The sequence below is a fragment of the Myotis nattereri genome (genome assembly GCF_964212035.1).
Source record: "Myotis nattereri genome assembly, chromosome: 5".
NCBI lineage: Eukaryota > Metazoa > Chordata > Mammalia > Chiroptera > Vespertilionidae > Myotis > Myotis nattereri.
Window position 1 is genome coordinate 7,799,221 of NC_138080.1, and position 25,451 is coordinate 7,824,671.

Sequence of the window (25,451 nt, forward strand, 5' to 3'; positions counted from 1 at the left end):
TCCACTTGCCACACAATATCCACCCCCAGTCCCATCTCTCCCATGTTCTTTTTTGTTGTTGTTAATCCTCACCCAAGGATATTTTTTCCATTGCTTTTTAAAGAAAGTAGAAAGGAAGAGGAAAGGGGAAGGGGAGGAAGTGGAGGGGAAGGAGGAGAGGGAGGGGAAGGGGAGAAAGGGAAAGGGGAAGGGGGGAAGGAAGCAGGAGAGGAGGGGAGGGAGAGGGGAGGGGAGGAGGAAGGGAGCAGGAGGGGGAGGGAGGATGCATCTTTCCCTCCAGGAAATGGGAGAGGTCTTGTTTGCTTTTTCTTCTGCCTTACTATGTTGGAGATGTGTGAAGTGCCCAACTCTGTTCTCTCTTGCTGACGCTCCACATACGTATATTCAATCTGACAAGTTCACACAGTAACGAGTCTGGTTTCTTTCTTTCCATGCTGAGGTGGGTAGGTTTGTGAGGGTAGGACACTGATTTCTCCCATATGTTGAGACGTGACATGTCACCCCCACCACCTTTCCACTCATGTCCCTCCATTTTAGGCCTGTGGGATATGCAAGCTCAAATCCCCATCCTTGATCACCACACCCTCTTTTCAAGTCTTCCTATTACTCCACAATCCCTCCTAGCATCTTCCAGGCAACTACCAACCCCTCCAAGTCCCCGCTCTCTCTCCAACCCCCCTCCCCCATCCTTCAGGTCTCCGCCATCCCCCCTAGGCTCCCATCATCCCCTCCAGGTCCCCCTGGTTCCTCTAGGCTCCTAGAGTCCTCCTTGACCTAGCGTCTAGGGCCCTTCATTATTCCCTCCAGGTTTCCACCAGCACCATACGCCCCCATTATCTCCTCTAGATTCCCACAATCTCCCTAGTCCTAGGCCCTCTTATTCCCCTTGCGTCCCCACCGTGCTCTCCAGGTCCCCCATCATCCCCTTAGTCCTTCACTATCCCCCCAGTACCCCACCTTTGGCCCTTCTGTCCCTTTCTCAGCCCGGCCCAGAACCCATCACCTACCGCAGTCCCTGGGGCACTGGAAAGAGGAGGGGTCCTCACTGCCAGATAGACTAGGGACGACGCGCTCCTGAGTCTTGAGGCGCGAAGATGACGAGACACGGGATCCCGGGCGCCGTTTGAAAAAGCTCAGGCGCGGCGTGGACCGGAGCTCGGTCGGGTGTTTGAGAGGGGCGTCCCAGGCCGCCGTACCGGCACCGGGGAGGGCCGCCGCGTTGTGCGCATGCGCTCAGGGCCCGGCGCTCCGCGGCACCTGCTCCGGCAGGAACTCTGTCTGGGCGTCTTGGTTCCTCTGGCGCTGGTGTGTGCCTCGCGATCTCGTTCCCGCCAGCGCGCGGGTACCCAAGGCGTCTGCGCGGAAGTAGTTTTAAGAAGTACTTCCTTTCACCTCCCAGGTTAACGTGCCTGGCGGTGGGAGTCCCGAGGCCGGCTTCTGGCTTCCGCCGTCTCCCGGCGGCGGCGGCGGCGGCGGCGGCGGCGGCACTGGCACTGGCATTGGCATTCAGTCCTCCGAAGCTGCCCGGCCCCGGACCCCCCCCCCCCCAGCCCCTCAGCTCTCGGTAGACCCTCTCCTCCCCTCCAGACCCTCCCCGCCCGAAACTTCTCCATCCCCCGATAGAACCCTTTATTCCCTCCTGAGCCGCTCCCTCCGCCCTCAGCAGCCCCGCACCCCATGGATGCAGCGCCTGGCCTGGCATGGACAGGGAGACGCGCGTGTTCGCCGAAAGCCATTTCCGAGGCCTCCGGGGGCGTCTCCCCAGCAAGGTCTGCCCGACCCCGGACCGCGTGGACTTTATCGAGAAGCCCGACTCCTTTTCCTACACGGACTTCTTCAAGAGTTACCTGCTCCCCAACGTTCCCTGTGTTTTCTCCAGCGCCTTCACCGAGGACTGGGGCAGCAGGAAGCACTGGGTGACACCCAGTGGGAAGCCCGACTTCGATTACCTGCTTCAGAATTATGGTAGGACTGAGGGCGAACGCAAGCACAGGGCTAGAGCAGGGTCCTCTTATCCTCCTCCTGCCAGATTCCCTTAGTCATATTACAAGGGCCGCAAATGAGGGTAGCCACCGAGGGTTTGGGGAGAAGGCATGAGTGGGTTCCCAAAGGAATTCATGCGGAGACGGTATAAGCAGTGAGTTGGAGGGTGGGCAGGATCAGAGAACGAAGAAGCTGGAGGACTCAGAAAAGTATGTGCCTGACCCTCCCTTTTCAGGAGATGTAGTTGTACCTGTGGCAAACTGCGGGATCCAGGAATACAACTCGAACCCTAAAGAACACATGCCCCTCAAAGATTACATCAGCTACTGGAAAGAGTTCATCCAGAGAGACTACTCCTCTCCTCGGGGCTGTCTCTACCTCAAAGACTGGCACCTGTGCAGGTAAAGGTGTGGCGCAATGGCCACGGCACTGCTTTTTCCAGGCTTGAGTGAGTCCTGGCTGCACACAGGGGATCTCCTCTTTTCCCCAGTTAGGAATTTTAATCCGTATTAAAAAAAATCCAGCTCTGCAGCACTGTGTGGCCAAATCATGGTATGCACGCAGTTGGCTGCTGTGGAGAAGCGGGATTGGTGGAGGTGCAGGTGGGCTCTGGTAATTACATCTTTGTCACATTTGCTCAGCACTTCCATCTAGCTGGCAGCACCCAGCCTGCCTTCCTCTGCTCAGATGCCCCCTGGAATCAGCCTCCCTTTCCAGCCCTCTTTCTCTAGGTCCAGCCTGTTGTGCTGCCAGTCTCCTGACTGGCTGCCTGCTGAGCCCTGCACCCCACTGCTAGGCTCACTAAGGTCCAACTGCTCTTTCCAGCAGAACTGTGACCCACCTGCTTAAAATCTCCATCACTGCTGAGCAGCACCAACTCTCCAAAGAGGACTTTCTTTGCTCCCTTCTACACACTTCCACCTGGGAGCTCAAGCGATGCTGCTCTGAAAACATCTCACTTTCACTGTTGTGACCACTTTCTAAGGGGTCTTCTGGTTTTGTTTCCATCTCCCCTACCCAGGGGCATGCTTTTCACCAGCAGAAACCATCCTAATCAGACTCCCCTTAGCTGGCACAAAGGTGTTTAATTATGTTGGATGAATGAGTGCACAAATTGAATTCTTGTTTGCTGATGTGGAAACTAAGGCTCACAAAGGTAAAATGAGACTAGAACTAAGGCTCATGTGATTCTAAGACCACTGCCAGAGTACGCGAGACACGCCAGCGCCAGCCCCCACCCACAGCACCATAGCATGTCCTCCGTGTTCCTGCCACAGCTCTTTGTATTGGGCATGGAACTTTCTGTGTAGACAGTGGTTAAGGTGTGACCAGACACTGATCCTGGCCCTCGGGCACTCATAGGCCCTGATGCTTATGCAGTGTGGATTTGAGCTTCAGATAAGCAATGAGTGGGTTTTTTTTTTTTATTTGTTTATTGTTTTTTGGTGTAAATATATCCCAAGTGTGCATGGGGCACACTTGTACTAAAAACTTCATTGTTTGTTTGAAATTAGGTTTTGACTGAGTGTTCTGGCAACAGTAAAATGAAGAGAGCAGAGCAGGCCTGAGCTAGGCAGACATGGGAGGCACTGTCTGAACAGGGTTTGTGAATGGGCAGGGGTCTGAGTGCACAAGGCGTGGTGTTGGGGGAACTCCAAGTGGTTTGGTGGTACTGGGTTCTCCTCCTGGCCTCTGACCAAGCATGATGTGTGAGCCTGCCTGGCATTCTCCCTTGGGCAGGTTTAACATGCTCCTGTGTTTGAGAGCCTATAGTTGGGTTGTGGGATCCACCAGTGGAGTAAGGATTTGAGAGGCTCAGGGTGAAAAAGACCTTGGTGTTCATGGCAGTCCTTGTGCCAGGGCCCGTGGCCTTGTGTCTGCTCAGCAAAGTCAAGGTCATGGTATGGGTAAAAACACCGAAGCGACCCACAAGTTCAGAAGACAGTGTAATTCCAATAATGCATTTAGAACCGAACTCTAAAATCCAACAGTCTGAAATCCTGGACCATGTGTTGGAGGGCCCAGAGCACATGGGTTGCTACCTCCATGGGTGGTCTAACCCTGTCACAGCACCCCTCGGCCGTCTCATCTACTTATCACACTGGTTCAGATATTTGGGTGAGCTCAGCTAGGGTCATCTGATGGACGAACCAGGGTTGGGTCATATGAGGTGGCCCCACTCAGCCTGGCAGTTGGTGCTGGCCTTGAAGGCAGCTCAGGGGCCCTCATATCAGTGACCATTGGGTTTGGGAGCATGGAGATGGCAGCATCCTCATGCCACTTGCTCTCTGAAGGTACTCCTCTGCCGAGGGCTTATTCACCTTGCCCGTGTACTTCTCGTCCGACTGGCTCAACGAGTACTGGGACACCCTGGACGTGGACGACTACCGTTTCATCTACATGGGGCCCGCTGGCACCTGGTAACCGTGTATCCACTCCCACCCACTGCCCTGCACCTTGTCCCTGATCACTCTCCTGAGCCATGTTGGCACTCTCAGAGCCTCTGTGAGATTGCTCTTGGCCAGGCCAGGGAGTCAGCTGCCAGGTCTGGCATTTCCAAGCCCATTTCCTTCTTTCGTGGCTCTGCTCAGAACCTGTGTCCCTCCTGCGGGATATTCTGAAGTGGGGAAGGTCTGGCTCACCCCTGTGGCTCACAGATAGGTGTGAGAGCTGGGGACCTTGAGCCTCTGAATGTGGCCAGTCTATTTGGAAGAACCAAAGCCCATGCCCAGGCCATGAGACATCAACAGGGACTCTTCGCAGGTCGCCGTTCCATGCCGACATTTTCCGCTCCTTCAGCTGGTCTGTCAACATCTGCGGGAGGAAAAAGTGGTTCTTCTTCGCACCAGGGCAAGAAGAAGCCCTGCGGGATTGCCACGGTGGCCTACCCTACGATGTGACCGCCCCTGAATTCCTGGATAGCCACCTGCATCCTGTGCTAGAGGTCACGCAGGAGGCAGGCGAGATGGTGTTTGTGCCCAGCGGGTGGCACCATCAAGTCCACAATCTGGTAGGGTGGGTACACCCTGCTTCACGTGCCCAAGGGGTAGTCCAGGCAAGCAGGGAGAGATGCCATGGGGTTTTACCAGGCTGGCCTTGACCCCCTTTCAACTGGGCCTCTCAGCCTGCTCTTGGACTTTTCTTGATGCTTCCTGAGGATAGAGGGCTGTGGCGTCCCTACTGACTCCACAGTTGGCAGGTTGTCCCTCTGGGTGGTAAGGCAGGCCATAGTGAGGCTGGGCCCATGTGTAGGCTTGTTGACCCCACACAGCACTGCTAAGGGTTCCATCCCTCCCACATTACTTCCCTAGTCCTCACACAGTAGGGTTGTCCAGCCCCTGGGGAGCCTCAACCTGGACTAGCTATGGACTCAGATGGTCCCAGACTTGGTTCCCTCTTGCCTGCTGACACCCACTGGGAGATAGGAGGGTGAGCCTTTCTCAGCTGAGGGCTGGGAGGGCCTCAGGATGCGGGAGGGAACAGTGCCCCTGTGGGCTTTTGGGGACAGCATGCAATCTGCCTCTTCCAGAAGGACACTATCTCCATCAACCATAACTGGGTCAATGGCTGTAACCTGGCCAACATGTGGCATTTCCTGCAGCAGGAGCTGTGTGCCGTGCAGCAAGAAGTCAGCGAGTGGAGGGACACCATGCCAGACTGGCACCACCACTGCCAGGTGGGGTGTTTGGCCTGGACAAGACTGGGGACAGGGCGAGGCCAAGGCGTGGGAGGTTGGCGGGAGCTCACCAGAGACAGGCTGCAGTGGGGGGTGAGGTGGCTACCTGGTCTGCTGGTAAGAGGGTCAATCTGGGGCTGAGGCAGATAACCAGGGCTCAGACCAATCCATCACTGGCTGGCCCCCAGGTATCTGTCTCCATCCTCAAAAACTGGTCCATGGCTTGGGATCCTTTGCAGCAGGGACTCTGTCCACTGTCAGCAGAAACTTGCCTGGAGTTGCAGGTGAGCAGTAGCTCACTGGCCTCTCCTTTCTGCTCCAGGTCATCATGAAGTCCTGCTCTGGAATTAATTTTGAAGAATTTTACCAATTCCTCAAGGTCATTGCTGAAAGGAGGCTCCTCCTAGTGAAGAAGATAGGCCCTGGTGAACTGCAGTGCAGTGAGGACTCTGGGCTGGGCCTCCAGCACACCATTTTTGACATCAGCCGGATTGCTGAGGTGCTGGCATCTGTGGTGGTCAACCCCGACTTCCAGAGAGTGGACACCAGCAGGTTTTTGCCGCAACCAGAGGACCTCCTACAGCAGCTGCAGGAGGCCCTGGCCACCACAGAGCCTCTTTAGTGTGTGCCATGAGCGTTAGTTGGCAGCCTGACAAGGACCCTCAAGGCCCTGCGCCAGGGTCCCTTTCAGAAATAAAGCTCCATCCTCTGTGGGCTGGGGCATGTAGCCTCCCAGATATGGTTCCTGCTCTTAAAGGGTCTGGTACTGTCCTGGCATCCCAGACTTCAGTGCCTGCCCAGAGGGTCCAGGTTCCTTGTCCTTGGAAGGCCCAGCAGGACTGAGGACTCAGATCTGGTGAGAGGGTGGGTGAAGAGTTGGTAGCTTGGACCTGTGGCAAGGCTGTGGGTATGCTGGGGACTCAGGAGTGTGAGCAGCATGTGGCTGATTTTTCTTGGTGTCCCTAGCCTGCCCTTCGCAGAGACCAGCACCAAGCTGATGGGCTTCCCATCCACAGCAGCACAGGGTAATGAATTGTCTTGCAGGCCCACTCTACAGTAGCATCACACCCCCCAGAGTCCACGCCAATTCCTCTGGAGCAAGCCCCCTGGAGTTGGGTAGAGCCGGGCCCAAGGCACCTCCATGCTGCAGGACCTATGTCTATCCCACATTCGAAGCACTGTTCAAATAGCTCCCTCCTTTCCTCCACTGGCCCCTGGCCCCCTTGGCAAGGTCCTGAGCCAGAGATGTCATATTGGTCTGTGCTCTAGGCCAACCGTCTAGGTATCACAGGCACTGTATTCAGGGGACACTCAGCCCTACTGACAGTAAGTGGCAAGTCAGAACACCTGTTGCCTCTCTTTTGCTTGCTGCAGCAACACCTTCCCCTTCAGAGACTTCATTCAGGGACAGCCCTTTGCTCCCAACCAGCAGTAAGAGGATCTACCTGTAGGCCAGATGGAGCCCAGGCCTCTTCCACACCTTGCACATCCATTCTGCACCATCCACCTACTTGTTGCAATCGCCATTCTGCACACTCATTCTTTCCATCTATTTCCCAACACTTACACATCTCTTCTGTGCCAAGCAAATCAATTATTACACACTGTTCTACATTTTAACCTCTGCATGCTTATCTGCACCATCCAATTGCTACCCCCTGCACACCTGTGTGCCACTGTGATGGTATGAATGCTCTCCAGGGAAGCAGAACCAAGCTGTATGAAAAGAGATGGGGCTGGTGAGTGTGAATCGGCAGAGAAGGCTGGAGCCCCAGAGATGAGTTGACATTATATTCTTGGATCCAAAGGCTGGACTCCGGCAAAGTTTCTGTGTTGTAGTCTGGAGGCAAAATTGCTTCTTCATAAACCTTGGTCCTTGCTCTTAAGGCCTCAACTGATTAGACAGGGCCCACCCACATTATGACAGGTTCATTTGCTTTACTCAGTCTGCTCAGTTAAACATGAATCTCATCTAAAAACCTTTGAGGGCGTATCCACACTGGTGTTTGACCAAGTGGTGCTGTGGCCTTGCCACTTTGGCATATAAATGTGACCAGTGTCATCACCCTGCTTGTTCATTTGGATTCAGCAGTCACTGCTTACTCCAGCACCCACTTCTTAACACACCCACACTGACATTCAGCAGTCTCCTTGCACAGTTACTACAGGCAATCCAATAACGCCCCCCTTGGTGTACTCGCCTGCACCCATGCTCTTCCATTTGACTCCCTCAGTACAATTCCCTGAGTGTTTTGTTTGTTTTTAATCCTCACCCGAGGATATTTTTCCATTGATTTTTAGAGAGAGAGAAATATTGATGTGAGAGAAATACATCGATTGGTTACCTCCTGCATGAGCCCCGGCCAGGGCCTGGGCTGGGAAGAAGCCTGCAACCAAGTTACGTCCTTTTGACCAGATTCGAACCTGGGGCCCTTCGATCTGCAGGCCGACGCTCTATCCACTGAGCCAAACCAGCTAGGGCTCCTGGGTGTTTTTCAGCCACGGGTTTGCCACAGTGTGTAACTAAACTATTCATATCGCTGTGTAATTCTGCAACCACCCATTGCACACTTGTTCTATACCAACCAACTTCCACTGTTTGCATGCCCTCTCTACTATTTAATAACTGCACACTCTGTGTAACTCAAGAGTCACGGTCTCATTCTCCATTCAACCTCACACTTTGCACACCCAGTGTTTGCCATTCACAGTCAACTTTTACCCACTCACCATGTGCAGCTCAACAACCAATCTGTGTGCATGCATCTCACTCCGTCCAACTTTTCCTCCAGCACACCCTCTGTGGCATTTAACAGCTGCTTTTCTAATGCTCACAACTCGCTTTTCACAGCCACCGTGTGCTGTTAAACAGTATCTTATTGCACACTCCCTGTGCAAGAGCCACTCTGAACACTTTCTGGTTACCATCCGCTATTCACCATTCTGCTCTTTCCAGCTCCCATACTGCACCACTGTGAACCAGTGCTTGCACATTCACTGCAAGTCAACAACTACTGATGCATGTCAATTCAGTCTTTCCTTGCACATTAGTCCTACACTATCTGAGTTCCACTAAGCCATCAATAATCACCTCACAATCACTGGTTGAACAGTCACTTGCACCATTTTGCTCTCTACTATGTCTACTTGCACAGTCACTGGGCCCTGCACAGGGGATAATTGTAGCCATCATGGGGGAAGGAATAACTCAACTGCCCCACATTTCACCCTGCTCCTGCCTTTACATGCTGTATATTCTGGAGCTCTTAAAATAAGTGATAGACTGGAGGTTGTGTCTGTCCCAGAAGCTCCCTGCTGAGTCTGCTGTTAGCCCTTAAGCCCTGATCCTGGGGAAAGCCCCAGAGAGTGCTCATGTGAGCTCAAGATAGGTGTCTTTCCCTAGGGTTGGAAGCACTGCAGTATTCAATTGGTAATGATGTGTCCTGCTGCTTGTGACATCAGTCCTGCTTGCACTCCCCACTGCCCACCAGGCTACATCTATCAGCCCACCCCACTGCAAAGGTTACACCCCCATGACAAAACGGAAGCACATTCCTCAGGGCGAGCAGGAAGGGAGTGAACACTGTACCTGAATTGAGGGGGTGGGCGGCTAGAGGCTCTCTCCCAGGATGATTCAAATCTAGGTGAAAGGCCAACTGCAGGGCCCTTGGGACAGGATGGAGTCCTGCCTGCCCTCATTTTCTTGGCTAATCTTCCTCTGGCCTTTTCCTTTCTACATTGTATGTTTTAATCTATTTTACAATTTTTCCCATTTAGTGCTGATGAATTCCAGTTTGACCTTAAAAACTACAGTTCCCCAATTGGCAGTCAAAAGATACCTCAGCAAGGGAAGCAGAAAGTGTCCCTTTTTCCTCAAAGTGTAGAAAGGCAACCACTGTTCTGGGGCAGGAAGTGGCCCTGACAAGTGCTATTTTTAAAGACGCCCAAATTCAGGGGCTGTAGCTCTGCCTGTGTAAGTACCTTCAACCTCTAATCCCAGGAATTCTGAGGGGCTGTCTCTGCTCCTTGCCCAGGTTCACAACACTGGAATGAACCCGTCCTCTGAGGAAGTGGGACTTGGGCATGTGCCTCAGGTCCAGGGAGGGAGCTGGCCCTTCTCCCACCTAAAATAAATGAATGGTTCTGCAAAACTTACAAGGAATGAGTCTGATTTAACAGGAAATGAAGAGCAAAACCACAACTTCCAGGCTATAGTAGAAACATCCTAATATGTAAAAACCCTGGTCCATCATGACCAGAGGCTCAACCAACCGGAAGTCAGTCCTGCAGTCAGTGCTGGGTTGCCATGGCGACCCAGCACTGACTGCTGAGGGGTGTGCAAATCAGGCCTGGAGAGAGGCTTGAAGAGAGAAGCAGGGTCTAATCCGTAGCCTCTGTGGCAGCTGTTGATCAGCACTTGCCTCTCTCTTTCTCTCCAGCAGCTGTGCCTCCATTTCTCTCCAGGCCTCCACTAGGGCTGCTGATCAGCCCCACCTTTCTGATCAGGCCCCATTGATAGGCCCAGAGACGCTGACTGGCATAGAAACCGACCAATCAGAACCAAATCTGGGTGAAGTGTGAGGAGCCAATGGCTGCCTAGGAGGCGGAGCTTTTGACGCTGACTGGCATAGAAACTGACCAATTAGAACCAAATTGGCCAGCAGAGGAGGGCCACTGGGGGTGAGATCAGGCCAGCAGGGGAGGGCAGTTGGGGGCAACCAGGCCAGCAGGGGAAGGCAGTTGGTGGGGGGGGGGGGCGGGGGGGGGGGGGACCAGGCTTGCAGGGGAGGGAAGTTGGGGGTGAGATCAGGTCGGCAGGGGAGGGCAGTTTGGGGCTACCAGGCCGGCAGGGGAGGACAGTTGGAGGCGATTGGGCTGGCAGGGGAGCAGTTAGGTGTTAATCAGGCCATCAGGGGAGCAGTTAGGGGGGATCAGGCTGACAGGCAGAAGCGATTTAGGGGTAACCAGGAGGGCAGGCAAGCGGTTAGGAGTCAGCAGTCCCGGATTGTGAGGGATGTCTGACTGCCAGTTTAGGCCCGATCCCACAGGGATCTAAATTGGCTGTCAGACATCCCCGAGGGGTCCCAGATTGGAGGGTGCAGGCTGGGCAAGAGACACCCCCCCCCCCAACTGCACTAATTTTGTGCACTGGACCTCTAGTACTTCAATATAATACTCAAGTGTAGCTTTCACTTTTCACAACCAATATTGTAATAAGATTTTTTTTTTTTTACCTTTTATACAAAAATCCAATCATACCTCCTCTGAAATCTTCCCTTCCCACTGACCCCACCTCCTGTGGTCTCAAAATCCTTTGTGTCTGGCACTTGCAGGGGAGCCAGAGAACATCAGTGGGACTTAGCTGTCTCCTATTCACCTGGTGAAGAGCCACTTATGTGATGGGTGGGTCTCTCCCAGAGGAGGGGTAGGCGAGACTTGATGATAGGATCTTTGCAATTCCATGTGCTGACAAAGGCTAGAGAGGTGAGAGGCTGGGCCAGGACCCTGGGAAGTTCACAGGCAGGTAATGTAGACATGAGAACTGCAGTCTTCAGACCTAGTGGGTGCTCTGGCTGCCTATGGGCCTAGGTGACAGGAACCCACCTGTACCTGCAAAGGGACAGCTAGTCCTCTGGTTCCCAGAGCAATAGGCACCCAAAGCAGCAAGTGAGCCCTAGGAATCCAGGTCAGCCTGTCAACAGTCTGGCATCATACACAGCCAGAACAGAGGTCTAATGGTGAGACAAGTCTGGAAGTGGCCTGGGCTGGGCAGGTTGGGAGGGAGGTGCCTGGCTGGCTAGGGCCACTTCTGTCTAGCTACCTGATGAGCCACACCCTATAGAAGTGGTCCTGAGGCTGGCAATTGCCAAGAGTCAGAAGATGCCCATTGTGAACTAAAAAAGTAAAGCTAAAAAATATTAGAAAAGAAGGGGAATAATAGAGAACAGAAAAAAAAATAAAGCAAAAGTTGTTCTTCTGAAAATGATAATAACTACAGCCAGAGCTGGATCTCATCCTACCTCTGGATCTGGTGCTGGAGCTGACTAGAGCCCAGGAGTGCATGCTAAAGCAGGCCCTAGCTGTGGATCTGGTGATGGAGCTCTGGAGTTGCTGTTAGAGCTGGCTGGTGCTACAGCTGGCTTGGGAGGTAGTGATAGGGCTGTCTCTATCTCGGGTTGTTTGTAGACCTGGTGCTGGACCTAATTCTGGTGCAGGTGCTAGAATTGGTACTGAGACTAGTTCTAGTTCAGGATTTGGCACTGGCTCTAGCTTTGTAGCTCATGCCAGAGCCTCCTGATGGAGAAGCTGGCACTGGTGTGGACTCCAGCTTGGAACTAGTGTCAGAATTGGTGTTGGATTTGATTCTAGCTCAGAATTGGTGCTGACTCTGGCTTTGGAATTAGTTTTAGAGATGATTCTAGATCTATAGCTGGAGCTGACATAGGAGTTGGTGATATAGCAGTCTCTGTCTCTAGCGTTGGTGCCAGAGCTGACTCTTACTCCGGAGCTGATGCAAGAGCTGGTGCTGAAGTTGGCCCTAACTCTGGTGTTCACTTCAGCTCTGGCAAAAATGGTGAGGCTGGCTCTAGCTCCAGAGACGGTGCTAGAGCTGCTTTAAATATGGCACTGGAGCTGGCTGTAGCATTGAAGCTGGTGCTGAAGCTGGCTTTGGCTTTAGAATTTGTGCTGACGCTAGAGCTGACTCTGCCTCTGAAGCTGTTCTAGAGCTGATGCTCATGCTAGCACTGGTGCTAGAAGTGGCTAGCTCTAGAATTGTTGGCAGAGTTGGTGCTGGAGCTGGTTCCACCTATGCTAGAACTTGCTGTAACTCTGGAATGGGTACTGTCTCTAAATCTGGAAGTGATACTAGAGCCAGATTTGGCTCTGGTCGAGCTGGTGCTATAGTTCTAGCTCTGGGGCTGATGATGGCTCTAACACTTGAGCTGTTGTTGGAGCTGGCAATGTAGCTGGCACTAGCTCTGGAGCTTCAGGTAGAGGAATGTTCACCAACGTGATCATCTTTCCATGCAACATTTAAAAGACATAAAACACCCTCTTGCCTTGAAGAGAAACCCCAGTGCCACATCCAAGTAAGTATTTCCAGGCTGAAGTCCACCACTGAAACCCTAGTCATGCACAATTCCCTTGGATGTTAATAGTGAGACCAGGAGACAGACCTGGTGCAGGACTCCTGTCCCTAGAATCAAAGATGCAGCCACAGATATCAGGAGAAAGCACCTCTCCTTAGTGATTTGATGGAATGTGACCCTGGAATCTCAGCAGAAAGCCTTTGAAGGAATAGCCTGGAGAGTTCCCTGCCCGTCCTGGGACTTCCTTTATTTGCTGATATTGGGGGTGGTTTATTCTGGCCAAACAATGGTTCAGCAGCAGGACATACTGATCCAGTCAGATCATCCACAGATAACCCAGCACCCATTTCTCACATCCATGGGCACCTTGTTTCCACACCCTCCTCACACGCACTGTTACTCAACCCTAAATGATGCCTCCTCCTAATATAACCTAACACCCACTCGGTTACCCATATCCCATTGACAGAGACTTTTCCCTTGGTTGGTCACTATGTGAGTGATGCTGCCCAGAGGAAACAGATTGCTCTTTCAATGGTTTATCCACATGAAAAGCCACCAAGGAAGTTAACTCTTATCGGGTCTGAGGATTCTGCAGAGATTCTGAGATACCAGAAGTGTGACACTAGTTCTATCCCTACAAAACCTCAACCCTACCCTCGCCATTACCCCTAACCCCTCTCCCTAACCCTTAACCCTATCCCTAGACCTAACTTTAGCCCTAACATTAACCCCTTGCACTCACCCTCACCCTACCACTAATCTTAACCTCTTATCCTCACCATCACTCTAACCCCCAAATTCTCACCTTAAAACTAATCCTAACTTAAAATCTAACCATAACCATAACCCTAAACCTAACTCTAAGCCTAAATCTATGCTAACAATAATCCGTAAACCTAATTTAAACCTAACCCTCTATCCCTAACCCCCTGACCATTTACCCTTAACCCTAAACCTAACCCCCTAACCATAATCCTTTAACCTTGACCCTGGCTCTTAATTTTAACCCTAATCTATAAACCCAAGTCTAAGCTCAAACCCCTAAACTAACCCCTATTTATACTTTCTGCACACTCCCCCCCGCCCAACCCCCTCCCTCCACACACAGAGGAATACTTTCTGTTTGGAACAATGCATGGGTTTGGGGCCTGCAAAGGAACAGTCAGTCAGCTGGAGTTGAGAAGAGGATCAAGAAAGTAGTTGGGGATGTGAGGGCGATCTGGCTGCGACATCTGTCACCCCATTGATCGCCAGGGTTGATTCGGCTGATCTGGCTGGCTAGGCGGGTGTCCCCCTCCTCCCTCACCGATCCATGTGCGTCCCTCCCGAAGCTATGCGCTGGGTCGAAGAGGACGACCTTCCCCCCCACCCCTCCCCGAGGAGAGGACCGGTCTTGGGTCAAGGGTATACGAGTAGCTGCACTTCCCTGCTAGAACCTCCAAACAAGCTCTCAAGAAAGTAGTTGGGCCCTGACCAATATGGCTCAGTTGGTTGTGTAGTAGAGCTCAGGAAGTATGTCTCAGCGCTGTGGCTGTTGCAATGGTGTGAGCACACTCCACCATGACATGCTTCCTCAGCACACCAGGAAGTAGCAAAGCCCGCCTGAACTAACTCCTAGAGCCACATGCATAGTACCCCAGCCTTTCAGCCATTGGTTGCCTATAGCAATGTGTCTCCCTCTGATTGGTCGCCTATAGCAACGTGTCTCCCTCTGATTGGTCGCCTATAGCAACGTGTCTCCCTCTGATTGGTCCCCTCATGTTATATATACCCCTGTAGTTCCTCAATTAAAGGGATCTGCGTCAATGAACCTGGTCCCCGGGGTCGTGCATGCAGACGCCCTAGCGCGTTGGGGCCCGTCGTCCTCACCCCCGAGGGATCCCCTGCTTCATCTGGCGCCCGAACGTGGGGCCCCCGGAATGCCTGGACGGGTGAGCGACCCTCTACAGTAAAATGGGAAACTTTCCCCCTTCGGCGAGAGCGCCACAAGCGTGCGTGCTCCACGCCTTACTGCAGAGCAGGCAAGTTAAGGTATCTGAAAAGGAACTCCAAACTCATTGGGAATAGCTATTACAGTCCAATCTGTGGTTAATCAAGGCCCCCATTTGGGACCCCTCCACTTGGGAGAAGGTCTTGAAAAGGATTCGACCCGCTGAGGTCCACAAGGAAAAACCGTTACCCCCTTCTCTGACATTCCGGCCCCGTTGCCCGGAAGCTGTGTCTCCATCCCTCCCTCCACCCTGGGCTCAGCTCCCAAACCATCATGGTTTTGTTACTGTTGGTGGGATTCGCAAAAGGCACCACCAACTCCTCCATTCCACCTCCAACTGTCAAAGGCTCCCTTAAAGGGCACCAACTCCCGCATTCCACCTCCAACTGTCAAAGGCTCCCTTAAAGGGCACCAACTCCCGCATTCCACCTCCAACTGTCAATGGGTCCCTCAAAGGGCACCCAGTGCCTTCACTGACGCGGGGAAGCATTACTGTGCAGCAATAATAAAGTCTCCTAAAACTTCCACCAACCCCACTTACCTTAGATACACTTATCAAGGCTCAGCACAAGTAGGAGAACTCAGAGCTATAATATACGCCCTTCTCTACTGTCAAAATAGTCCAGTCAACTTATTCTCAGATAGTGCTTATGAAGTGCATACAGCAAAAAATATAGGTATTCCACCTTAAGAGCTAAAGATACCCCGCTAGATCAGAGCCTCAAACTCTTAAAGGACATCCTAGAGAACCGTAAACAGCCCTGGTATATCCAACACTTACGGTCTCATACTGGCCTACCAGGCCCACTTTCCCTAGGCAACGCAGAAGCAGACAAACTAGTTCTTACCCTACAACCCAAGCCTTAACTACCCTCAATTATTTTCATTTTGATGAGCATGGATTAACCCCTATGTATAAACATTGGGGGGGACTCTGGGACATACCAACACCTCTTCCTTTGGTCTGGTGGAGAGACCCACTCACTGGAGCCTGGAAAGGCCCCGACCCACTCTTAACCTAGGGGAGAGGGTTTGTTTGTATTTTTCCAGAAGGCGACAAAAGTCCCGGGTGGATCCCTGCTCATGACGTCAAACCCTACACCATCAACGATGAGCCGTAGATTGGCACCATCGCCTCCCGTGGAGGAAATGGAGGACCTGACCATAGAAGAGAACCAGCCCCGACGGCGGAGACTACCTAGACACCGACGAGCTCACCCCATCACCTGGGGTGACATCAAGGCTCTACAAGACCAAGCCGCACACATGGCGCCAGAGGGGAACCTGTCGGCAGGAACGTTATTCTTATTAATGTGTGCCATCATCACCGCTAATAGCACGGGTGCACACAGATAAGGACTGTGGACTGTGATACCTCACCCTGGCGTTCTCATGCCAGTTGGTGTTCCCAGTTTCCAGTGGCACGTGCCTCTGCTACTCCCTTTACCCCGTCTATAAGGCCACCCTTCTACCTCCTTCTGAGTAGTGACAACTCCTTTGCTTTGGCGCTAATTAGAAAGGAAGGGGGAGATGTAGTAGAGCTCAGGAAGTATGTCTCAGCGCTGTGGCTGTTGCAATGGTGTGAGCACACTCCACCATGACATGCTTCCTCGGCACACCAGGAAGTAGCAAAGCCCGCCTGAACTAACTCCTAGAGCCACATGCATAGTACCCCAGCCTTTCAGCCATTGGTTGCCTATAGCAATGTGTCTCCCTCTGATTGGTCGCCTATAGCAACGTGTCTCCCTCTGATTGGTCGCCTATAGCAACGTGTCTCCCTCTGATTGGTCGCCTATAGCAACGTGTCTCCCTCTGATTGGTCCCCTCATGTTATATATACCCCTGTAGTTCCTCAATTAAAGGGATCTGCGTCAATGAACCTGGTCCCCGGGGTCGTGCATGCAGACGCCCTAGCGCGTTGGGGCCCCGTTGTCCTCACCCCCGAGGGATCCCCTGCTTCAGGTTGGGCATCATCCCATGCACCAAAGGGTTGCTGGTTTGATTCCCTGTCAGGGCACATGCCTAGGGATTGTGGGCTCAATCCCTGATAGTGTGTATGCAGGAGGCAGCTGACCTATGTTCTGCTCTCCCATTGGTGTTTCTTTCTCTCTCTCTCCCTTCCGCTCTAAAAAAAATCAATTAAAAAAACAGTGGTTGGAAGCAGCTTTGTCATGGGGCAGGGCTGCCTAGTCTCCCAGCAGCGCACTCACAGCCCCATATTTGGGAGAGGAAGAGATGCCAGTCTGACAGGCAGGGGAGTCCCCAAGTCTCTCAGGGGCCTTCTGGCTGGTGCCATCTGCAGAGCAACCTGGAGAGGACGGATCTAGGGTCCTGTGTCTACCTCTGTGGAACCTGGAACAAGGATGAGCAGCCCCACTAAGTGTGATGGAGCTACAGGGGAGGAGGCCTCAGGAGCTCAGAGTGGTGACCCTAGGTTTCCGCATGGTTGGAGAAGTGTTTGATGGACTCGGTCCTTCACAGATGGTCCACTGTGCCTGAGCTCCCTGGTGGACCTCTAAGCTGAGAGCAGTTCGCGGACTTGGGGGATTGAGGACCTGGTATAATATAGAATGTGGCTGAGCATGGACCACGAGTCTAGTCAGAGTCCAGGACACAACCATCCTTGTTGTAGCCTCGGGTCCTCATTTGGAAGTGGGGTCAGGGTCTTTGTCTAGGCCTAGTGAAGGAACTGGACACCTAGGGCCAGCAGAGGAAGAATTGAAGTTCCTTTCATTATCCCAGGAGGCTCCCACCACATGGACCGACATGAGGCACAGGGTCTGATTCTAAGTTTAACAGGAGGCCACTGGAAGGTTTTATGACGTGGATAACAATGTTTGAATTTCCTCTCCTTTTAATCCCTTAAAGATGTAGCTGAGATCAAGCTGGGCAGTGACTTCCCAAGTTCACATGGCTGGAACCCAGGCCTGTTTTGAGTGGTGTTTCATGCTATGTCCCACTCAATCTTGTAATTCTTCCACCTGTATGTTTATGCATCAGTTTTCTGTGACACCAGCCCATGGAGTTATAGGTATTATCTAAACCTGATGATATCCCTAGAAAATGGTGTCTAGCGCCAACCTCATTGTGCAGGTTAGGAGACTGGGGAGGCCCTGAGAGGCATAAAGGCTTTTCCAGGACACAGAATTTGTAAGAAAAAAGGAGGTATAAACTTGGCTCTTTACTCAAAGCTGGGAACCTGGTACATTCACAAGAATGGATGGGGCGGGCTGTGTTGGATATTCATGTTCAATTTTGAAGATGACATCATCAAGGAGGGTGAGCTTTTAACATCCCGGAGATGCTTTGGCTGAGTCTGATTGGAGAAAGGAGCCTAGGGAATGGAACCTCAAAGAAGTGACCTCATATCCTTAGTGGTACTGTTAACTAGACACCACCATCTAGAGACCACCTCCTGTCCAACTCACTTGACCAGAAGTCAACCAGAGCAGGATGTTTTCTCTTGACTTTCCAAGTCTCTGGCTGAGGACAGCCCAGAGTGAGAGATGTGTCTGTTGCTGTAGACATTGCCTGATCCCTCACCTCCAATGCCTCTGGCCATTTGGCTCAAGGCAGCCTAAGGTAACACAGTCCAAAGTAGGGGAATCCAGGCCAGGCAACAACGGTGATTCCACCTGGGCAGCCGCTCACCCCTTTCCCCTCATTTTGCACATTTGTGTATATATGTGTGTTGGAGGGTGATAAGGGAAAAATTGGGGTGAGGGGTGCCCATTCCGGACAGAAGCAGGTTATTAGGTATTGGATGCCTGGCAGTTCTGTTATGTTTCTACCCCAGGTCATGGCTGGCAGGATAGGAAGCAGAATGCTGGAGATCAAGTTTCTCTACCCACTATTACACCTGAGCTCTGGAAGCATCTTTTTGTTTCCTCCCTAGCTGGAGATCAGTGTAGATGTGCCTCTGTGCCTGACTTAAAGGACAGAATTTATGATGGGTGTTTCCCACTGTTGTGATGCCTTGAAGCCTCCTTGCTTGACTGCTGAGCACTCTCTTTGCAGAGCTTCATTCCAGAGATTCAAAAGGAGTTGGTGCATGGGGACAGGGGACAGATGCCCCAGGCCACCAACTATAGCCAGGACAGAGAGGTCTGGTACACCCAGGACCCCAAAGATGACCAAGAAAGGTGGAGAACCCAGATGCAAATCTGAGGACTCCCCCAGGACCTCCCAAGGCTTTCACACTAGAGTGTCTCACAGTTCCATTCCTAAAGAATCTGGACTTCCACTCCTCCATCCAGCTACAGGAGAGGATAAAAATACACTACAGTAGAACCTTGAAGTAATGGACTAATTCAGGTGAGGAGGTGCCCGGTAAAGCCAAAAGTCCATTTTCCAAATGAGTATGATTTAAAAAAATGGCAAATTAGGGAGAAACCAAGATGGTGGCATAGGTAAACACCTGAAATTGCTGCCTCACACAACCACTTCAAAACTACAACTAAAAGACAAAATGGACATCATCCAGAACCACAGGAAGGGTAGCTGAGTGGAAATTCTAAAACTAGAAAGGAAAGAGAAAAGCACACTGAGACTCAGAGGAGGTGCGGAAGTAAAGTGCAGAGGTACAGAGGCGCATGTGGAAAGGGCTGGCAATTGAGGACACGGTTGTCTTTTTCAATCAGGAGGGAGTCTCAAGCTCCTGACTGCTCTGAATTCCAGTTCCAGATGAGTCTCTGGGGACCCAGACTCATACAGGGAGAAATTGGACTGTCTGGCATCTGTTGGAACTCGAGGGTGGCTTTCTCTCAGAGGTGCTTGCAGCGATTACTGCAGGACACTGAGACCCGGGGCCTCTTAGGGCAGGGCTGAGGATCATCCATAGCTGTTTGCCCTGCCCTGTTGATTCCCTGAAACCCCACCCCACGCGAGCTGTGCGCAAAGGCTTTTGCATATAAATGGCCTGGCCCTTTGCAATCTAAAACTACTTAACAAACTGCAGCTGGGTCAGAGAGACCCAGAACATTCAAAAGAAGGCCCAAGACCCCATAGCAGCTTGCATTGCTTCACAGCTGGGCCTCATCTGTGCACCTCCAAACCCCAAACAAAGAAGAGGAATCTGCAGATCTCTCTGTAGCTCCTGCTGGGTAGCATCAGGAAGAGGCTAAATTAGCACCTCCGTAGAGATCCAGGAGCCAGTGTATCCAGTAGTCAGAGTTGGACCATCCAGATTACAACTCCTCAGATCCATAAGGGACACCCTCAGGGGGCAGACTCAGTGAGCACCAAAGCCCCACTGAAGCAAGTCTTGTCCCCTAAGGGTGTCTCCCGCACAGAAGTCCTCCCACTGCAGACACAGCTGATTCTCACAGCCAATTGGCCTGGAGGTCAATTCCTCCCAGTGATACCAAAAACAATCAAGGCTTATCTACAACAAGATTGTGCACACAGCCCACAAAGGGGTGCACTAAGAGTGTCCACCTCAGGTAACTGGGGAGGCTGAGCCACTGGGCCCTATAGGACACCTAGCACAGAAAGCCACTCTATCCACACAGGGAAGCAGCCAAAATGCGGAGACAAAGAAACAGGTCACAAATGAGAATGGGAGGAAAGCAAACTACTGGATATAGAGTTCAAAACCACACTTTTAAGGTTTTTCAAGAATTTTCTAGAAACCGCCGATAAATTTAGTGAGACCCTCAAGAAATCTAGTGAGACCCTTGAGGATATGAAAAAGGACCAATGAGAAATTAAGCATACACTGACTGAAATAAAAATATTATACAGAATTCCAACAGCAGACTAGAGGATCGCAAGAATCAAGTCAAAGATTTGAAATACAAAGAAGCAAAAAACACCCAACCGGAAAAAAAGAAAAAGAAAAAAGAATCCAAAATTATGAAGATAGTGTAAGGAGCCTCTGGGACAACTTCAAGTGCACCAACATCCGAATTATAGGGTTGTCAGAAGAAGAGAGAGAGCAAGATATTGAAAACCTATTTGAAGAAATAATGACAGAAAACTTCCCCTACCTGGTGAAAGAAATATATTTCCAAGTCCAGGAAGTGCAGAGAACCCCAAACAAAAGAATCCAAAGAGGACCACACCAAGACATATCATGATTAAAATGCCAAGAGCAAAAGACAAAGAGAGAATCTTAAAAGCAGCAAGAGAAAGAAACTCAGTTACAAGGGAGTACCCATACGACTGTCAGATGATTTCTCAACAGAAACTGTGCAGGCCAGAAGGGAGTGGCAAGAAATATTCAAAGTGATGAATAGCAAGAACCTACAACCAAGATTACTTTACCCAGCAAAGCTATCATTCAGAATTGAAGGTCAGATAGAGAGCTTCACAGATAAGAAAAAGCTAAAGGAATTCATCACCACCAAACCAATATTATATGAAATTCTAAAAGGCATCCTTTAAGAAGAGGAAGAAGAAGAAAAAGGTAAAGATACAAATTATGAACAACAAATACACATCTATCAACAAGTGAATCTGAAAATCAAGTGAATAAATAATCTGATGAACAGAATGAATTGGTGAATATAATAGAATAAGGGGCATAGAAAGGGAGTGGACTGACTATTCTCAGGGGGGAAAGGGGTGTGGGTGATGCAGGAAGAGACTGGACAAAAATCGTACACCTATGGATGAGGACAGTGGGGTGCGGGTAAGGGCAGAGGGTGTAGTGGGAACTGGGTGGGAGGGAGCTATGGGGGGAAAAAGAGGAACAACTGTAATAATCTGAACACGAAAGATTTAATTAAAAAAAATAAGGAAAGCTCTTCTTTCAGTAATATGATAACTAATAAAAATGCAGAAAAAATGACAGAATTAGAGAATTACCATTTTGCAACCATCCTATCTAATAATAGACAAACATGGTTATTGACTGTACCTTTGCTATGCCTCCCATCGGCTAATCAGTGAGATATGCAAATTAACCGCCAACAAAGATGGCGGTTAATTTGCATACGTAGGCATGAAGATGCGGAGCAAAGACTGAAGGTGGCTCCAGCCGGAGCAGCAAAGGCTTGAAGGTGGCTCTGGCCAGAGCAAAGGCCTGGGTCCTGGGTGCCAGAGGAAAACTGGTGCCGGCAGCCAGGGGAAGGGAGATCTATTGCATGAATCTTTTCGTGCAACAGGCCTCTAGTTAAAGTAATAATTGATTCAGGCATGAATTATTAATGGATAGAAAAACTAGCAAATGAAAGTTCAAAGAAAAAATATATGGTCAAAATATTGCCCCACTAATCAGTTATCCTATCTAATAATAGACAAACATGGTAATTGACCATACCTTTGCTACACCTCCCATTGGCTAATGAGAGTGATATGCAAATTAACTTCCAACAAATATGGCAGCTAATTTGCATACTGCAGGCAGGGTGAGACAGCATGAGTGCGAGCTGCCATCCAGGCCCCCCTGTGTGACCCCAGAAGCCTCCTGCATGCTGCCCGTGATGGATCCATTCCCAGGCCACAGGCGGGACCCAGAAGCCCCAGAAGCCATCTGCCACCTGTGATGGATCCAATCCCGGGTCGCAGGCCGGCCCTGGAAGCCCCAGAAGCCGCCTGCCTTCCACCCATGATGGATCCTATCCCAGACTGCTGGATGGCCCCAGAAGCCCCAGAAGCCACCTGAAATGGCAGTAACTCTGAAAGTCAGTGGCATAAATGCATCAATTAAAATACAGATTATGAAGGTGAATCAAAAACAAAACCCACTTTAAATATAAAGACACATATAGATTAAAAGTAAATGAATTAAGCTGCAGCCTGTTTTGCTCAGTGGATAGAGCATTAGCCCATGGACTGAAAGGTCTCAGGTTCAATTCCAGTCAAGGGCATGTACCTCAGTTGCTGGTTTGATCCCCAGTCCCTATTAGAGCATGTGCAGGAGGCAACCAATCAATGTGTCTCTCCCTTTCCCTTCACTGTCTCTAAAATTCAATGGAAAAATATCTTTGGGTGAAGCTTAACAAAAACAAAGTAAATGGATTAAATAACATTAAGGAGATTATAAGAAAAATATATTCCAAATTTTGTTAGTTGTAAATGGTTATGTTTAAATTATTAACACCTAAGAAATTGGGTGAAGGGTACATATGATATGCTATAGTATTTTGTAGGGTTTTTTTTTTTACCTGTATGAGATTATTTCAAATTAAAATATTAAAAAATTAAAAATAAAATATTAATTAAAATGTATCTGCATTACATGAAAAAATCTCCTAATTGTTTCTAGCATAATTTATTAAATTGTGCTAAAATTTACAAGGGTTCAATTAAAAGATATCTTAATTCTAAATGATATAATAGAAAATATATAATAGTGCAGTTATAAGCACTTATCTGAAAATAAAAATTTAAAGAAGTGAATTTAAAGAAGGGATTAGCCAAAGAAAATATATGCAGAACCCATGGACACAGACAACAGTATGGTGATGGCCAGAGAGAAGTGGGGGGCAAGAGCTGGGTAGAGGGGGCAAAGGGGAGGAAATAGGGACATCCTATATAATAATAATAAAAGGCTAATATGCAAGTTGACTGAACAGCAGAATGACCGGTTGCTATGATGTGCACTGGCCACCAGGGGGAAGACACTCAATGCAGGAGCTGCCCTCTGGTCATCAGTGCACTTCCATATGGGGAGTGCCACTCAGCCAGAAGCTGGCTCATAGCTGCCCAGCGTAGAGGTAGTGGCAGGAGCCTCTCCCACCTCTGTGGCAGCACTAAGAATGTCCAACTAACGGTTTAGGCCCGATCCCTTGGGGGCCTAAGCCTTTAGTCAGACATCCCCCGAGGACTCCCTGGCTGCCAGAAGGATGTCTGACTGCAAGCCTAGGCCTGATCCCCCCAGGGAGTGGGCCTAAGTCAACAGGTGGACATCCCCCAAGGGGTCCTGGACTGCAAATGGGCGAAGGCCGGTCTGAGGCACTCCCCCCGCCCCCGAGTGCACAAATTTTTGTGCACCGGGCCTCTAGTCTATCTATATATATAAAAGGCCAATATGATGTGTCCCTCCACCCATCCAACTGGTTGCTATGACCTGCACTGAACACCAGGGGCAGACGCTCAATGCAGGAGCTGCCAAGCTGCAGTGGTTTGGCAGTGGTGGTTTTCGCGTGACGCACCCTGGAAACCAGAGAGGAGGGAGCCTGATTCCTTGTGGGGCTGCGCAATTGCACCTTTGGCCATGGGTTATGTTGTTGCTGGGGCACTGTCGCCCTGAATCTGGTTTACTGCACACTTGCATTTGCATTCTACACCCTGTATGACAGCAACTTTGCAGATTGCCCTTTCCTACTCCAGGACTCCTGGGGGGATGTTGGAGAGCTGATTTCAGTCCTATCCTCGCAGGTCAGGCGACCCCAACTGCCAGAGGGATGCAGCTCACTCCGCAGACCCCCTTCGAGCCACAGCACCACCCCAGGTGCAGCCAGCTGGGGAGGGACCAGGGGAGGTTGGCTCCAGGGCGTGTCTGGCCCATCTCACCCAGTCCTGCCCCGCCGGCCACCTTCTAATTAATTTCCTTTCAATGTGCACAAATATGTGCACTGGGTCACTAGTTAATTATAAAGAAAGGTACAGTAACTTTATAGTGGGTAAACCTGGTACCATGTTAACTAAGTAGTCAAAGTTAACATTACCAATAATAGAACAATCATTGATATGATGCATTAAGGAAGGGTAAAAACTTCACTGAGTTGGTATTCTTGCTAAAAAAAAAAAATCTTTTCATGAGGAAACAGACAAACCCAAACTGAGGATATTGTACAAAATAATGTTTGCTTTTTAATGACAAACTTGCTCAAATTGAGGGTTGCATCAAAAGTTGCATTATCAAAGACACCACTAGATGTCACTGTGGTTTTACCAGTTGCACAAGTTTTATTTGTTTTAGTAAAGAATATCAAATTCCTTTGTGGCTTGGCTCTTAACTTGGATACCTTTGAAGACAGATACATTTAGCCAAGTCCAATATATAGCTTCTGAGAAGCCTACAAGTTAAATAATGGTAAAAGCATTGGAGGAAGAGGCATCCAGCTTACATTAACACCTGTCTCTGGCATCACAAATTGACCTTTGCTCATCATTTCTGCCCTGTCGCTGGGCCTCATTCTCTTTATTTGTAAAATGAACAGATTTTACAAATCTGTTCATCAGCTCTGACAGTATATGATTTTTAACGTGACATTTTCTTTCTTTTTTTTTATTAATTCTTTATTGTTCAGATTATTACAGATATTCCTCTTTTTTCCCCCATAGCTCCCCTCCACCCAGTTCCCACCCCATCCTCTGCCCTTACCCTCCACCCCTCACTGTCCTCATCCATAGGTGTACGATTTTTTGTCCAGCCTCTTCCCACATCCACCACACCCCTTTTCCACCGAGAATTGTAAGTCCACTCCCTTCTATGCCCCTTATTCTATTATAATCACCAGTTTATTCTGTTCATCAGGTTTTTTATTCACTTGATTTTTAGATTCACTTGTTGATAGATGTGTATTTGTTGTTCATAATTTGTATCTTTACCTTTTTCTTCTTCTTCCTCTTCTTAAAGGATACCTTTCAGCATTTCATATAATACTGGTTTGGTGGTGATGAACTCCTTTAGTTTTTTCTTATCTGTGAAGCTCTCTATCTGACCTTCAAGTCTGAATGATAGTTTGGCTGGGTAAAGTAATCTTGGTTGTAGGTTCTTGCTATTCATCACTTTGAATATTTCTTGCCACTCCCTTCT

At 50.1% G+C, this 25,451-nt stretch overlaps 2 protein-coding genes across 2 annotated transcripts in view; one reads left to right on the plus strand and one right to left on the minus strand.

Annotated features, from left to right (window-relative positions):
* Positions 1 to 1,227, minus strand: part of SNAP47 (synaptosome associated protein 47) — a 93,294-nt gene extending 92,067 nt beyond the window's left edge. Inside the window, exon 1 of the mRNA XM_081091955.1 lies at positions 1,008 to 1,227. The gene's annotated coding sequence lies outside the window, so the exon portion shown is untranslated. The remainder of the gene's footprint in view (positions 1 to 1,007) is intronic.
* Positions 1,228 to 1,405: 178 nt separating this feature from the next.
* Positions 1,406 to 6,394, plus strand: JMJD4 (jumonji domain containing 4). Its single transcript, XM_081093252.1, has 6 exons — positions 1,406 to 1,965; positions 2,219 to 2,384; positions 4,278 to 4,403; positions 4,747 to 4,993; positions 5,513 to 5,659; positions 5,982 to 6,394. Exons 1-6 carry the CDS (start codon positions 1,701 to 1,703, stop codon positions 6,279 to 6,281), a joined length of 1,251 nt encoding a protein of 416 aa, XP_080949378.1. The 5' UTR covers positions 1,406 to 1,700; the 3' UTR covers positions 6,282 to 6,394.
* The last annotated feature ends 19,057 nt before the right edge of the window (positions 6,395 to 25,451 follow it).